At 40.0% G+C, this 14,482-nt stretch overlaps 1 protein-coding gene across 6 annotated transcripts in view; it reads left to right on the top strand.

Annotated features, from left to right (window-relative positions):
- Nucleotides 1–7,949, top strand: part of Glis3 (GLIS family zinc finger 3) — a 446,841-nt gene extending 438,892 nt beyond the window's left edge. For all 6 annotated transcript variants that reach the window (XM_048352520.1, XM_048351965.1, XM_048349751.1 and 3 more), the window contains 2 exons: nucleotides 4,834–5,016; nucleotides 6,003–7,949. In XM_048352520.1, the coding sequence (XP_048208477.1) occupies nucleotides 4,834–5,016; nucleotides 6,003–6,139 (320 nt within the window). In that variant the 3' untranslated portion in view covers nucleotides 6,140–7,949. The remainder of the gene's footprint in view (nucleotides 1–4,833; nucleotides 5,017–6,002) is intronic.
- The last annotated feature ends 6,533 nt before the right edge of the window (nucleotides 7,950–14,482 follow it).

Below are 14,482 nucleotides of genomic sequence, written 5' to 3'. Positions count from 1 at the left end.
CAAGAAGGCAACAGTTAAACACAGTTCCCACTATGTGGCCAAGATGGCACTGGTTAGACCTAGTATCCTTATTTCAATTCCTAGTGAATACCCCAAATTACACATATCTGATTTATGGTTACTTCAAATCACTTAGACTTGTTGCTGTTTGAGACCCCACTGGGGTGAAGTCAGGATATGTGGCAGTTATTACAGGATCCAGGAACCACAGTTAAACAATATACATAGGTCTCTGAAGGACCAGAAATGTCCCAGGATGTTATGCTTTTTCCATTCTCTTACAATATAACGTGCTACATGTGGGTGGGTACCCGTGTGTTACGGGTTTGAATTCAAGACTTCTTGTATGCATAGCTGATGCTCTACTACTTCCTCAAGCATGGCTTTTTGCTGGTTATTTTGGAAGTGGGATCTAGCAAACATTTCTCCTTCCAGATCTCAGTCTCTTCAGTAGCTAGGATTACAACATGAGCCACTGGGACCTTACTAGAGAACAGTATGGAATTATTGTTAGATATCAGTATGGAATAAAGAGTATAAATAATGTATAATGACATAAAACTAGAAATAAAACAAAAACACCACAGTAGCAATTAAATCACATGGAGATTGAGCTGAATGACAAGTGGGTTATTAAATAAAGAGAAAACTTAAAAATCCTAGAATCCTAATATGCAAGCACAGCTTACCAGAATATCTGAGATACTGCAGAAGCAGTGGAAAGAGGAAAGTTTAGAGCTATGAGCACCTGCATTTAGAAATAGCTCAGTAGCTATGTATGTACATATATGTATGTACTATGTGAAATTGAAATGAACTCCAAGATATGGAAGCAAGATGGCTTTTATTGTTGTTTTAGTATTGTTGTTTATTATTTTACCATGTGAATTTTTTTTCTTTCCTATGGTTTATCTCCTGTTGTTACTGTATTTGATTTTGGTACCCTGGATATTGTATATACATTTACCTGAATTAGGGAAGTGAAGGGGAACATCAAAATGGTGAGATAAAGGATAAAGGGCAAACCAATCCAATACTGATACTCACAAGATAATATGTTGGAAATTAACTGTAAAACTTAGGGGGAAGTGTGTTGTGGGGAGGGAAGGTAGAAGAAAAATGAGGGAGGGGGTAACAAGTATGACAAGAAATGTACTCACTACCCTACCTTTTAACTCTGTACATCAACTTGGCAATAAACTGAAACTGAAAAAAAAGAAATCAATGAGATCTTAAATAAATAAGTCAATGATTCATCTCAAGCTCTTAGAAAAATAAGAACAAGCCCAACTCCAAATTAGTAGGCAGGAAAAAAATTGTGAAATTCTATTGAAATAATAAAACATGGTGAAACATTAATGAAGTCTGGATTAACACAATGCAAAGAATCAACACAACAAAAAGATGAGTTTTTGAAAAAAATACATAAGATTACAAAATGTTAGCCACATTAACCAAAAGAAAGATGGAAAAGACAAAAACAAAAACCTGACAAAAGTAGCAGTGAGAAAGGGATACTAGAAAAAATACCAGTGAAATTCAAAGGATCATAGGATAGAAAAGAAAGAAACTCACTCTCCAGTACTCATGAAGCCAATATTATCCTGATACTCAACTCAGATAAGAAAATGAGGGAGGGAGGGAGGGAAGGAGGGAAGAGAGGAGGGAGGGAGGGAGGAAGGAAAGAAGGAAAAATTATAGAGCAGAAGATGGAGGGGAAAGGGAGAAGTTTAAAGAGTAACATAGTTGGGGAGAATTTGATCAAAGTGCCTTATATACTGTTACCTGTATCACAATGAAGCCCCTTTATATAATTAATTTATGTTAATAAGGTTTTTAAATAAAATAATTGAACTGAGCTTAACAGTGACTTTTTCGTGCCATTAAATGCACCTTATAAATAGTATTTCAATAGTTACTTAGTACTTGCATTTTTAAAAGGTTTGACCACTTGCTTAATCATTCTCTGATGATTGTCCATTTTTGGTTCCCAGTTCATTATGATCATTAGTGCTCTATGCAGAATTCCTTGAGTTCCTTAAAATATGCTTTTAGGGTACTTTCTCAGAAGTACAAATTCAAATCCAAGAGTATAAACACTTTCAGATCTAAACAGGGTGTCAAAAGGTTTTCTTGAAGAATTAGAATATATATACTTTTCACAAGTTCTATGACACAGCATAGAATTATCTTCTTCACTATTCACACTTTAGCATTAAGAATAATTTTTCTAAAGTCTTAGCTAATTCAGTAGAAAGAAGATGGCATTTTGTTATTTGATTTTTATTTCTTTGGTAGCTTGAGGAGGGATAACTCATTCATATTGATTAATCAATGATGCAAGGATTTGTGAGTTACTAGTTTGGGGTCTTTGCTTGTCTGTCTTTTGAGATCGTGCCTTTAGGAAACCAACAGAGAATAATCTTTTTTTTTTCATTTGCTTCTGCTGCTAATGCAACAAATGTTAATCTTTCTGCAAACCTTATGTGGATATTTCTGCTACTCTTCTATAGTAGTGCACTATTAACTGTTTATTAATGCTATTGTTATTGCTTACTTCTGTGAATGTACCTTGTCCATGAGTTTCTATTTGATTTCTGTCTTGGATCATAAGCTCCTAGAGGGTCAGCTGTGTCATAATGGGCTTATGCACAGTTAAACATAAAATCATCAATAGTATTCATGGAAACCATAAAACAGCCCTTCTAGCCAGGGGTGATCTGAGGGTCTGATGCTGAAAAGTAGACTGGATAGGTCTCTGTACACTGCTTTTACTTAGAAAGCTAAAAACAACCCAAATAGCACCTTCTTTGCTTGCTGACAGGTGGCTCCGACTTTCTTAACCAGGCACAAAGCCTGACACTCTTAAGAACTGAACAGGCAGGTCTAGTGGAGAAAGGTAAGACCAAAGTCCATAAATAAGTTCTGCTTCCTCTCAATTCAGTGTTTTTGGAAGGAATCCTGGAGTACTTCCTCTATTAATCCCTTTTGATTTTCCAAATCAAAAACAGGAGAGAGATATAATGAATGTTTAGTTTCCAAAGCACTTTAACATGTTAGAAACAAACATCCTTATTGGATGACTCAGTTAATCTGCACAATGGCCTGGGGAAGCATGCAATACCATTCATATTCTTCAGTGGAGGAAATAGAATGAAAAGCAGCTTTAGATACCAGTAGAGTTGCTCCTCCAATAAAGTATGCAATTAACAATTCATATATACACACACATATATACACGTGTCTGTATGCATATGTGTGTATATATGTATGTAACATATACATATATTTGTGTATATATGTGTTCATGTATATATATATATACATATACATGGAGAGAGAGAGAGAGAGCTAAAAGAAATTGGTCTTGAACTCAGAGCCTTATGTTCTCACTGGATTTTTTTCATTCAAGGATGGCTCTCAGCCCCTTGAGCTACAGCTGCACTTCTGGCTTTTTGTTGGTTAAATAGAGATAAGACTCTCACAGACTTTCTGGCTCAAGCTTACTCTGAGCCGTTGATCCTCAGATCTCAGCCTCCTGTGTAGTTAGGATTACAGGCATGAGCCCCCAGTTGCCAGCTCCATCATTATATAGCATACTATACTCCAAGAACATACTCTACTGGTTTAAATTTATTATGAAGCAAGGAGAACAATTAGGACAAGTTAGAGGATCATGGGAGATATAGAAGATCACAGAAAAGTATCACATAAGACACCAAGGCACATTTCATTGAATGAGAAAAAAATTGAGGTCTGGGAATGTGGCCTAGTGGTACAGTGCTTGCCTAGCATGCATGAAGCCCTGGGTTCGATTCTCAGGACTACATATACAGAAAAAGCTTGAAGTGGTGCTGTGGCTTAAGTGGTAGAGTGCTAGCCTTGAGCAAAAAGAAGACAGGGACAGTGCTCAGGCCCTGAGTTCAAGCCCCAGGATTGGCCAAAAAAAAATTGAAAAGGATAGATGGAAGATATCAAAAGATTGATGATTGATTTTGAGTACTGAAAATATTTTCCTTTTATTTCTTAATTATTTTATTTATTCCCTTTAAGAATTCCCATTTACCACAATGACTAACAATAATGATAAGGAAGTTGCATCCATCTAAGGCACATGAGGTACCTATTTAATGAGAAAAGACATAATGAGAAACACCTTAATGTAATAAATGTATCTGTTAGAAAGATGGATGAATGGATTTATGCTGGATTTTTTTGGTTAGGTTGGCTTTGTCAAATGTGGAAACAGAATAAAGGAGAAAGGATGTTGCATGCAAAACTTGGTAGGAGGAACTGAGATAGTATGGTTTCCTGAAGATGAGATTTTCAGCGTCCAAGACTTGTGAAAGCTACAAGAAGGTTAGACCTTATGCATTGGTCGCTAAACAAACTAAACTCATTATAAAGCCATGAAGCCTTGAAATCACTCTTAAGGCTAAAGAGCTTCAGTCCATGTAAATGCTTGCTTGATAATAGTCTAAGAGCCAGGCATCTATAGCTCATGCCTGTAATCTGAGCTACTCAGGTGGCTAAGATCTGAGGCTTGGGATTCAAAGCCAACCTAGGTAGGAAAGTCCACGAGACTCCTATTTCCAGTTAACCAGAAAAAATAAAAAGCTGAAAGTGGGACTGTGGCTCAAGTGATAGAGTGCTAGCCTTGAGCGAAAAGTGCCCATGCTCTGAGTTCAAGCCCCATAATGGACACCATAAAACAAAACCAAGTAGTCTAAGAGTTGGAGATATTTTGTTACAGCAATCCAGGCTGAGTAAGATAGTAGCTGGATTGGAATGATCTTATATGTGAGGTAACTCAAGGCTGTGCTTGAATTTCAGGATTTTATGGACAGCTGCAGACATTCTGCCCACCACATTACACGGAATCCCAGAGAACCGTGCCGCCCAGCAGCTCCTGCAGTGTGGTACCATCCTTCGAGGACTGCCTGGTCCCTACATCCATTGGCCAGACTGGTTTCGATGTTTTCCACAGAGCCTTCTCCACTCATTCTGGCATTACAGGTACATTGGGAATCTGTCACGTAGGCACTCAGGCTAATAGGCAAGTGGGTTTCTGGGTGACTGGCCTGGACTAGTTTTTACTACATCAATTCCTGTCCAACTATTCTTGAAATACAACTCCAGTTCACCCTACATTCTAGTTTCTACCTAACACATTCAGGGGCCATCATCACTCCCCTAGACTGAGGCAGTACCTTTCAACAAAGTTCCCTAACATTACTTTCTGCCTTCTCACACTGAACATTGCCTTTCAAATATGAGGGATAAAATGTCCCACTTTTCTAAATAGTTAATAAAACTGTGTCTACAGCACAGGATTCTCCTCTCAGATCTGACTTAGACCACATCAAACTCTCTATACCTGCATGTATGTAGTTTTCCTACAAACTCCTCCAACCATCTACAACCTGAACCCCACTCCAGCTGTTCATCCTCTTCCATCATCCTTCTGGAATATTCTTTCCCTACCTCTGTATCCCATTCTCTTGGGTTTGTTTTGGGTTTTGTTTGGTCGATCATGAGACTTGAACTCAGGACCTAGGTACTGTCCCTTTTGCTCAAGGCTAACACTCTACCACTTTGAGCCACAGCACCACATCCTGGTTTCTGGTGGTTAATTGGAAGTAAGAGTCTTGTGGACTTTCCTGCTGAGGCTGGTTTTGAACTAGGATCCTCAGATTTGGGCCTCTTGAGTAGTTAGGATTACAGATGTGAGCCACCCACATCCAGCATCCCATTCTCTTTCATGATTCAACTTTACTATATCTACCTCTTATTTCTCTAGAGTATTTTCTTTTACTTCTGCTACACACATGTTTTGTGCAAGGTCATCATGATTTAGCCAGCTACTTGCAAGTCAGCCTTCTTCTGCTCTGGGTTCCTTAAGGACAGAGGCATGATGAAAGTCCCAAGCCTGCAGCCAACACCTAGTGAGCTACTGAGGCTGCATGGTTGCATTGCTGACTTCTATGCTCTTTCTCTTCCAGTGTATGACTTACCTTCTGGTTCCTCCAGCCTCTTTGGGGAGTCCCTTCGCCATGGGCCTGAAGATACCACACTCCTACAGATCAGTGCAGTGGACCGCTGCCCTAGCCAGCTCTCCTCAGTCTACACAGAAGGCTAAAAGCTTCCATGCCCTCTACTGCATATCCAGAGCCTTTTAGTGGTGATTTCTGGCCTTTTGTTTTCATGTTCTCACCGATCAAGTGAAGCAGTATGTCAACTCAATGTGTGGAGCAGAGAGGTTACCATGTCTGGAAAGCCAGACGGAAAATGGTGGCAGGAAGTTTGCACTTGTTCCTTTTTCTCTCTCAATTTGCTGGACAAGGTGACCAGCAGGACTTTCTTTTCAAAGGGAATTTAGAGTCTCACACTACCAGATACCTGTTACTTCCTTGCTGTCATCCCTCAAAATACATCAGTGAAACAATATCTGCCTGGAAATCAAGTTTGGGAATAACCCTTGCTGAAAATTCCAAAGAGGGAAGGACAGCCCTGTTACCTTTGGCACAGTGAGCTGCCTTACCCACCATTCTTCATCACAGCTGCACAATGCAAAGCCAAGCCAGACCAGGAAAATCAACATCCAAAGCCTACTATGGTCTCCAGTTGGACAAATGTTCTGGGGTTCCCTCTAGTTTTTGAATAGCTTCAGTGCTGGCCAATTGCTTCTCAGTGTTTCTCCAATGGCAAAATGAAGTTTCTTCTTCCAGCCACATATGTTGTTTTGGGCTCTTAAATACTTGTTATTTACATTTCTTTAACAAGAAGAAAATATTTAAAGGTTTGTTCTTTGGATGGAGATTGTTATTATTTTAACCCTTTCAGTTACATATGTTTTGCCAGATCTTTTACTCTGCCTTGACCCTACACCTGGAATGTTTTGTAGCTAGTTAGCAGAGGCTCCCTGAGGGAAATGGAATGGGCACACACACACACATACACAGGGTCCCTTAGGGAAATGGAATGGGTGCACACACACACACACACACACACACACACACACAGAGGGTTCCTTAGGGAAATGGAATGGGTGCACACATATACTCACACACAAAAGCACACACGCACACATACACCATGCTCCCAGTCTCATGGATTGACTGGTCAGTAACTTCACCGTGTGAACTTTGTCCTTTGACTGGTTCTCCATTGTCTGTGCTCTGATTCTCTGCCTGAGAAATGCCAGGGACAGGAAAACAGACACAAGACACCATGTGTTTACCTTGCACTTATTTTGCATTTACTTTGCACTCCTTTGATCATTTCCTTCTGTGTACCCTCTCAACTGCCTATCTTTCCCCCGAACTTTTCCCTTCCTTTTTTTCATATCCTTTTCCTATTCTTCATGACTAACACTCACTGTATCCTGCCTTGTCAACTGTTGGAAAGGCAGGTGGTTCACAAAAGATGAGCTAAAGCACACAACTCTTCACTGAAACTCTAGTTTGAAGGCCTGGGGATTTTTTCATAGTCCCTTTGGCTATTTTTTTATATAAGGCCTAAACACAAAGTCATTTTCAGTGATACCTTTACAAAAGTATTTTAAAAATATACCTTAGTGCATAGGCTATGAAACAACTTGGTCCATTCTGATGCTCTAGTGTGCTCACATTTCAATTTCTTACTCTTCTAATTTTTAAAAGTATTTTGAATGAAAGATGAAACTTTGGTCAAACCGAGATCATCACAGTCTTCAGTATGACAAGCATGTCTTTCTAAGACTTTGGGGCAGACAGCTCTTTCCAGCCTGACTGTAAAATCACAAATGTGCTCCCTGATTTGCTTTCTGTTCATTCCACCATAGAAAGGGGGAGAATCAAGAACCAAGTGTGGATTTTGTTTCACAGCACCCGTGGCTAATCTGGTTTCTCTTATAATTAGGCTCTGTCCTCTGAATGCTATCATGTATATGTTCATTTCTGCAAAACTTTGAATTCCCACTTTATAAAAATCTACTGTGCTTTAAGAGAAGGTGTCAACAGGTGATCTCTCAGGCTCCTGTAAAGAAACTACTGCCCTTCTCAAAGAACTTGTGGATGGCAGGACATGGCCTAAGCAAGGACACATGCATGCTAATACTGGCTTAGTAGCATCCCTCAGTATGCTCTGATACACCCTACAAAGAAAAGTGTGCAGTGCTTTTATCCACTCTTACATTCTGAAGCTTTTAGAAGGAACACAAAGTATGGCTCATTTGTGAGTTGTCAGACTTGTGGTTTTATGTAATTTGAAGAAGAAACTGGGAGAAGAGAACAGAGCAAGGAGCTGAAGCTTAGAAAACATGGCAGACAAACCATCTGGTCTCAGGATGATCTTTCACAATGACCCTGCTCCTTTGTGGCTTCGTCTGTATAGGAGGGATTTCAGGAGGGCATCCTAAGAGCAGTACCTTTAGCGCCTCCTTCCTCAACAGGACTTCCAGGCCCAGCCTATCTTAGGGCTATTTGTGTTGTTAGATGTATGCAGGAGGCTGGGTCAAGTGGGAACCGTCCCCCCCACACACACCCCTGGCCTCTCAGTGTTTCCTGATACCTGTGACTTCAGGAAATGATACATCCCGCTTCCTTCAGATTACCCAAGTAATCTTTAGATTCCATAATTTCTCTTGACCCTGAATTCGGTCCCTTGCTCATTTCTGTATTGCAGAAGATATATGTATTATTCCACTTTTTACCTTGTAGCAGTCAAAGTGGAACAACAAAAAAAAAGCATCCTGGCTGTCTCAATATTTTCACAAACATCCAAACAGAGGTTGTCATTCCCCCTTTAAAACAAAAAACATACATAAACAGTAAGAACAGTAACACTGGTGCTTATGAAAACACACAATCCAAGGCCAATTACCCTAATACATGGAAAAAACATCATGCATCTAATACATGGGAAAAACTCTGCCTAGAGACATTTTACTGGCTACATGGTGTTAATTCTCTACCAGGATAGCATCCAAATGACAATTGCAATTTCAGCTCTGATTGGCATTTAGCTACTATTTAATTATTTACTGGTACTTTGAGATATCTCCTTTACCCATGTCTTACCCAAATTATATAGCTGATCTTAAAATGGGGAAAAAATTTCTATAGTAGATCATAGTATAGTTTACAGTAAAAAAAAAAAATAGTGTTTTGGTTTTGTTCAGTTGTTTTAAAAGTATCAGCTGACAAACACACTACTACATTAATACCAATTCTGAACAGGGGTTGCTGTTCAGCTCCAAACCAGAAAACCTTGACTTTCTGGTTGCCTTGAAGTATTGGGGATAGCAACTCTTTAAGTATTCAGTTTCATTATTTGGTATTTTCTTTGATCATTTCATACTTATAACAGCATTTCTTAATGGCACTTTTTGTTAGTGATGTTATTATTATCATTTATTATTGTTGTTGTTGTTATTGCCACAGATTAAATAAAGCAAAAAAAAGCAAGGAAAAACCAAACTTAATGGAAAAATAGTGAGTGTAAAAAAAATGAGAGATTTATTTTGTACAGACAGCAAAGCATCCTGTGTAATGTTGCTGACATAAAACACTTGGGGTGGGGGGAGGCGGAATGGAAATCTGTTTTCCATAAATCACACAGGCTCTTGTACATAATTCTGTACACTCACGTAGAGAATTGAACTGCATATATCATACTGGATATGGGGCCGATTTTAACTCTCAAGGCACATCTGCTGCTTGTTGTCATAAATCTTTTAAAGAATTAGGTACACTTTTTTCTATTAATATGTATAGTTTTGTGATTTGTCACAGTTATGTTTCATATAATCATAAGTTATTTTGTCTTGTTTCATGAAGTTCCTTTTTTTAATGTCAAAAATAAAATGAAGGGATTGTGCACTTGGTACCAAATAAAACTGGAAATAGAGGATAACACCCTCCCACCTGAAATCCTCCTTCAATGCGTTGCTTTAAAACACAATGTCAACTACCATTGTTTGTGTTTGCTTGTTTGTTTCATTTATTATGGTTTGTTTTGTCATCAGCCTTCTATGTATTTGGGGACAGTAATTATAATTAAAAGCAGATGGGGGAGGGGAAGGGCCCAAGGCCAGCTTTAAAATGCCGCATTGCTTTGGGCCAGAGCTGCAGCCTGGATTTAATTATAGATATGAGGACGAACTGGCAGTAAAAATGAATGTCTCCCTGAATCCTTTACATGTTGGGAGTGTCCATAAATAAAACATGAAGTTTTATTTCATCACATTTAATTAAAGCTTTTATACATGTTTTATTGGTTATTCTATTAATCCGCTTCACAAACTGGATAAATGTGTGCTAGGGTCCGGGGTTTATTTGTGCCTTTTCTATGTAGCACTACATCATACTTCAGAAATGCCTCTGGTGGTTGAGGGGGGGGAGCACTTTCATCCAGGTTTCCTTCGAACTGCAGAGAGAGACAAGCATCAGCTTCCCAGGAACTCATTCCTTGAAGGGAGAGCGAAGGTCATTCATCCTTTTCCTAGTGTCTCTCCCCTTTTAGAAGGACATTTGACCCCTCAGCTGTGCTGGGTAACCTCCTTCCATGCCAGCTTATAGGCGAAGAGTGGTCAAGTTGGCTTCACACCTGGCTGTGGTCTGCTGGCCAAGCACAGGAGCAAAGAAACTCAAAAGATACATCATCACAGCAAGGCAGGAGGGTCAAGAGTTGGACGCTAGTCCATGTCTTGAATTAAGTGTACACATCTCAAGATGCCTTCTTAGAAAACTTTCTATGTATATGTGCATTGTGTGTGTGTGCATATGCATATATGTGTACCTGTATTGGGGTTTGAACTCAGAACTTCGTCTTGTTCTCACTCAAATGTTTCACTCATAGCTGGCACTCTGCTACTTACACGATGCCTCCATTTATATCTTTTGTTAGCCCACTAGATATAAGAGTCTTAAGGATTTGTCTGCCTAGGCTGGCTTCAAACCTTGATGGTCAGATCTCAGCCTCTTGAGTGGCTAGAATTATAGGGGTGAGCCACCGATTTCCAGCTCTGGACAATTTTAAGGGGAAATTGAAAGTAGCAAGAACAATGGCTCATGCACTTCATTGGGCTCTTTGGAGTTCAGAGAATAGACACTATTGAGTATGTGAGGTGAAAACAATGTTGCCTCAGGTCAAAAGAGTTCTTCAGCTTCCTAAAATGACCACTGGTGGCAATGTGATTTGGCCTACCCTCTTTGGGGAACAGATTAGCCTTACATAGGAATGTTTCGGGTGCATACACCCTATGACCCACTCCCCCCAAATCCACTCCTTTGGAGAGACTCAAGTCAACAATGGCTCCTGACGCAAGTCATTCTTAGCAATGTCCTTCACATAGCCCCTAACTGAAAACAACCTAACTTTACTGTTTGGTGAAATGAATCATGGAATATTGCCTGAATGGCATGAGAAACACCATGCAGCACAAAGGAGTGATTACAGACTCATCTGTACAATAACTCGAGGCTGAGCCTAACACAATGGAGAGTATTGGTCTATTCATGTACACTTCAAGCAAAATCTAATTGGAGAGTTTAGGTGGTAGAATTATAAAGAAGTACAAGGAAAATAGTGTCACAGAGGCCCAGTCAACAGGAATACACTTAATGTGTGGGGTACTGACAGTGATTTATTTCTTCAAGTGTTAGGTGACCCAGATGTTTGGCCTGTAATTATTTGACTGTGCATATGTTTTATACATTTTTTGTCAGTGAAGGTGCTTGAACTCAGGGCCTAGGTGCTATTCCTGAGCTCTTGTGCTCAAGGCTACCACTCTACTGCTTTGAGCTACAGCTCTACTAACAACTTGTGATTGTTTAACTGGAAATAAGAGTCTCACAGGGACGTTTATGCCAGGCCTGACTTCGAACTATGATTCTCAGATCTCAGCCCCCTGAATAGATAGGATTTCAGTCGTGAGTCACTGGCGCCAGTTTTTAGTTAAAATAACAGAGCCAAGTCTTTCATCATCTACTCCTGGGGTCTACAAACTTCTGCAAAGACCCAGATGGTGCATATTTTAAGCTTTGAGGGCTATCTAGTCTCTTGCCTTTATTTCCCAACTCTGCCACAGTAGCTCAAAAGTAGCTACTGACAATATGCAAACAAATGGGTGCGGCTGTGTTCCAATAAAACCTTATTTATGGATGCAAATCTGAATTTCATCTCATTTTAAGATGTCATAAAATATTCATTTAAAATTGTTCCCAACTATTTAAAAAGGTAAAGGAAAAAGTCTTAATTCATAGGCTGCACAAAAACAAGACAGCAGGCAGAATTTGGCCCATGAACCACAATTTGCTGACTTTCTTCCGCGAAGAGTATTTCTGAGCCCTTCCCGTAAGCATCCACTCAAAAAAACTCACAGATAGGAGCCTCTCTGCTTGTTCTGCCACATTGGGTCCTGTTCCTGGAGAAAATTCATGAGTGCTATTGATTTCACTTTTCTTTGTTTAGATCCTAGGTTCTGCTCCCTGGGATACAGATGAATACTTAAAAGCCTGGAGAGCCATTCGATTTTATCTTTGGGTTTAACTTTTTTTAATAAAAGAAACTGGCCATAGAGAAATCTGTTAGAATTGGAAAACGAGCACCCATTCTTTCCAAAGCTAACCAAATATTTGCTGAATCTTGGCAGCCATAGCCAACCTTTTCCTTCTGAAATGCTGAGAAGTTATAAATAATGGGAGACTTCTTTTATTTTTTTTCCTCAGGCATGGCTCTTCTGAGAAGCTGGAACAGCCTCAAAACCTGCAGGGAAAAGAGGATCAAAGATGCTACTTGAGGGACATAGGGGCATAGCTCAGTGGTAGAGGGGGGTGCTCAGCACGTTGAAGGCCTCAGGTTTGATCCCTTGAGAAAAGTTAGTAGCAAAGTCAGAGAGCTCTGACAGGTCTTATGGTCCACCCCTTGCCAAGGAGTAGATGCACACTCCAAGGGTCTTCTGACAGCACTGATTGCCACTCACACTTAGAGCAGAAAATGAGGCTGAAATCACTTGGGCATAAATGTCACCTCTTTTGTGGCTCTAGCCTGGGAAAAAGCTTTTGTTTTTTCCAAAAATATAGTTAAGCCAGGCACACTGCTGGCTGTCACCTGCAATCCCAGCTATGCAGGAGGTAGAGATAAAGGATCATCATTTGAATCTATCTTCGGCAGGAAAATCCATGAGAATTTTTTTTTTTAATCAGTCATGGGGCTTAAACTCAGGGCCTGAGCTCGATCACTGAGCTCTTTTGCTCAAGGCTAGTGCTCTGCCACTTTGAGCCACAGCTCCAGTTTTGGTTTTTGAGTTGTTACTTGGAGATGAGTCTCACCAGGACTTTTCAACTCAGCTGGCTTTAAACTTCGATCCTCAGATCTCAGCCTTCTAACTAGCTGGGACCACAGGCTTCAGCCACCAGCACCCAGCCAGTGATACTCTTATCTCTAATTAAGCACCAGAAGGCTAGAAGTGGAGCTGTGGTAGAGGACTGGCCTTGAGAAATAACACTCAGGGACACCAGCCAGGCCCTGAGTTCAAGTTTAAGCACCAGGACCAGCACACACACACACACACACACACACACACACACACACACACACACACGTTCTTCCTGAATCACTTGCTGAATATTAGCTTGAACAATCTTCTTGGTTTCATGTACCTGTGTGCAATATATGTGGTTCTGCCAAGGGGTCAATATACTGGTTAAAGTAACCCAAATTTTATTTTAAAAAAGAATTTTAAGCAGGAGACAACACGAGCATCCTGTACAAGCTTATCATTTAGTATAGGAGGAAACCTGAATATTTTACTTCTTCATTTATTTGTTCATCTGCTTCCTCATCCAACATTTATAACATGTCTACAAGATGTACAATAAATGGAGGTAGAAGTGAATCTTCTCCACAGAACTAAAGGGGATTCCAAGAATCTTCTGCCTGTGAATATTTCCTGTGGCTTATTACAAATATGCATTCCAGCACTGAATGCGCATCCCAGAGCTTCTTATTGAATTGGAATTTTTAGTGATGTAGAGATGTCTGCAGTTTTAGCAAGCTCTCCAGGTTGTTGTCTATCAGTTGACAGAGTTGGATATAGTTGATACAGATTGCTTAACAAAGCAATTCTGTATAACAAAATTCAGCAGAAGATGGGCTCCCAATCCTTGCCTGAGGACAGAGGAGGGGGGTCAGAGGTTGTGTGTGTGTGTGTGTGTGTGTGTGTGTGTGTGTGTGTGTGTGTGACAGAGAGAAGTAGTTCCTAAAGATAAGTAGAACTTCACTAGCAGAACAAAAAGCCAAGCATCGTCACTCATGCCTGTAATCCCAGAAGGGGAGGCAGGAGGATTGTGGGATCAAGGGTACCTTTTGCAAAGTTAATGGCAAGATCCTAAAAAACAAGACAACATGAAAAGGGCTAGGGACATAGCTCAAAGTAATAGAGTACTTGCCTAACATGTGAGAGGCCCTGCCTTAATCCCCAGGATTGAAAGAAAGATTA

Source organism: Perognathus longimembris, chromosome 1 (genome assembly GCF_023159225.1).
Source record: "Perognathus longimembris pacificus isolate PPM17 chromosome 1, ASM2315922v1, whole genome shotgun sequence".
In the NCBI taxonomy this organism is placed as follows: Eukaryota; Metazoa; Chordata; class Mammalia; order Rodentia; family Heteromyidae; genus Perognathus; species Perognathus longimembris.
This window is presented reverse-complemented; position numbering and strand designations above follow the sequence as displayed.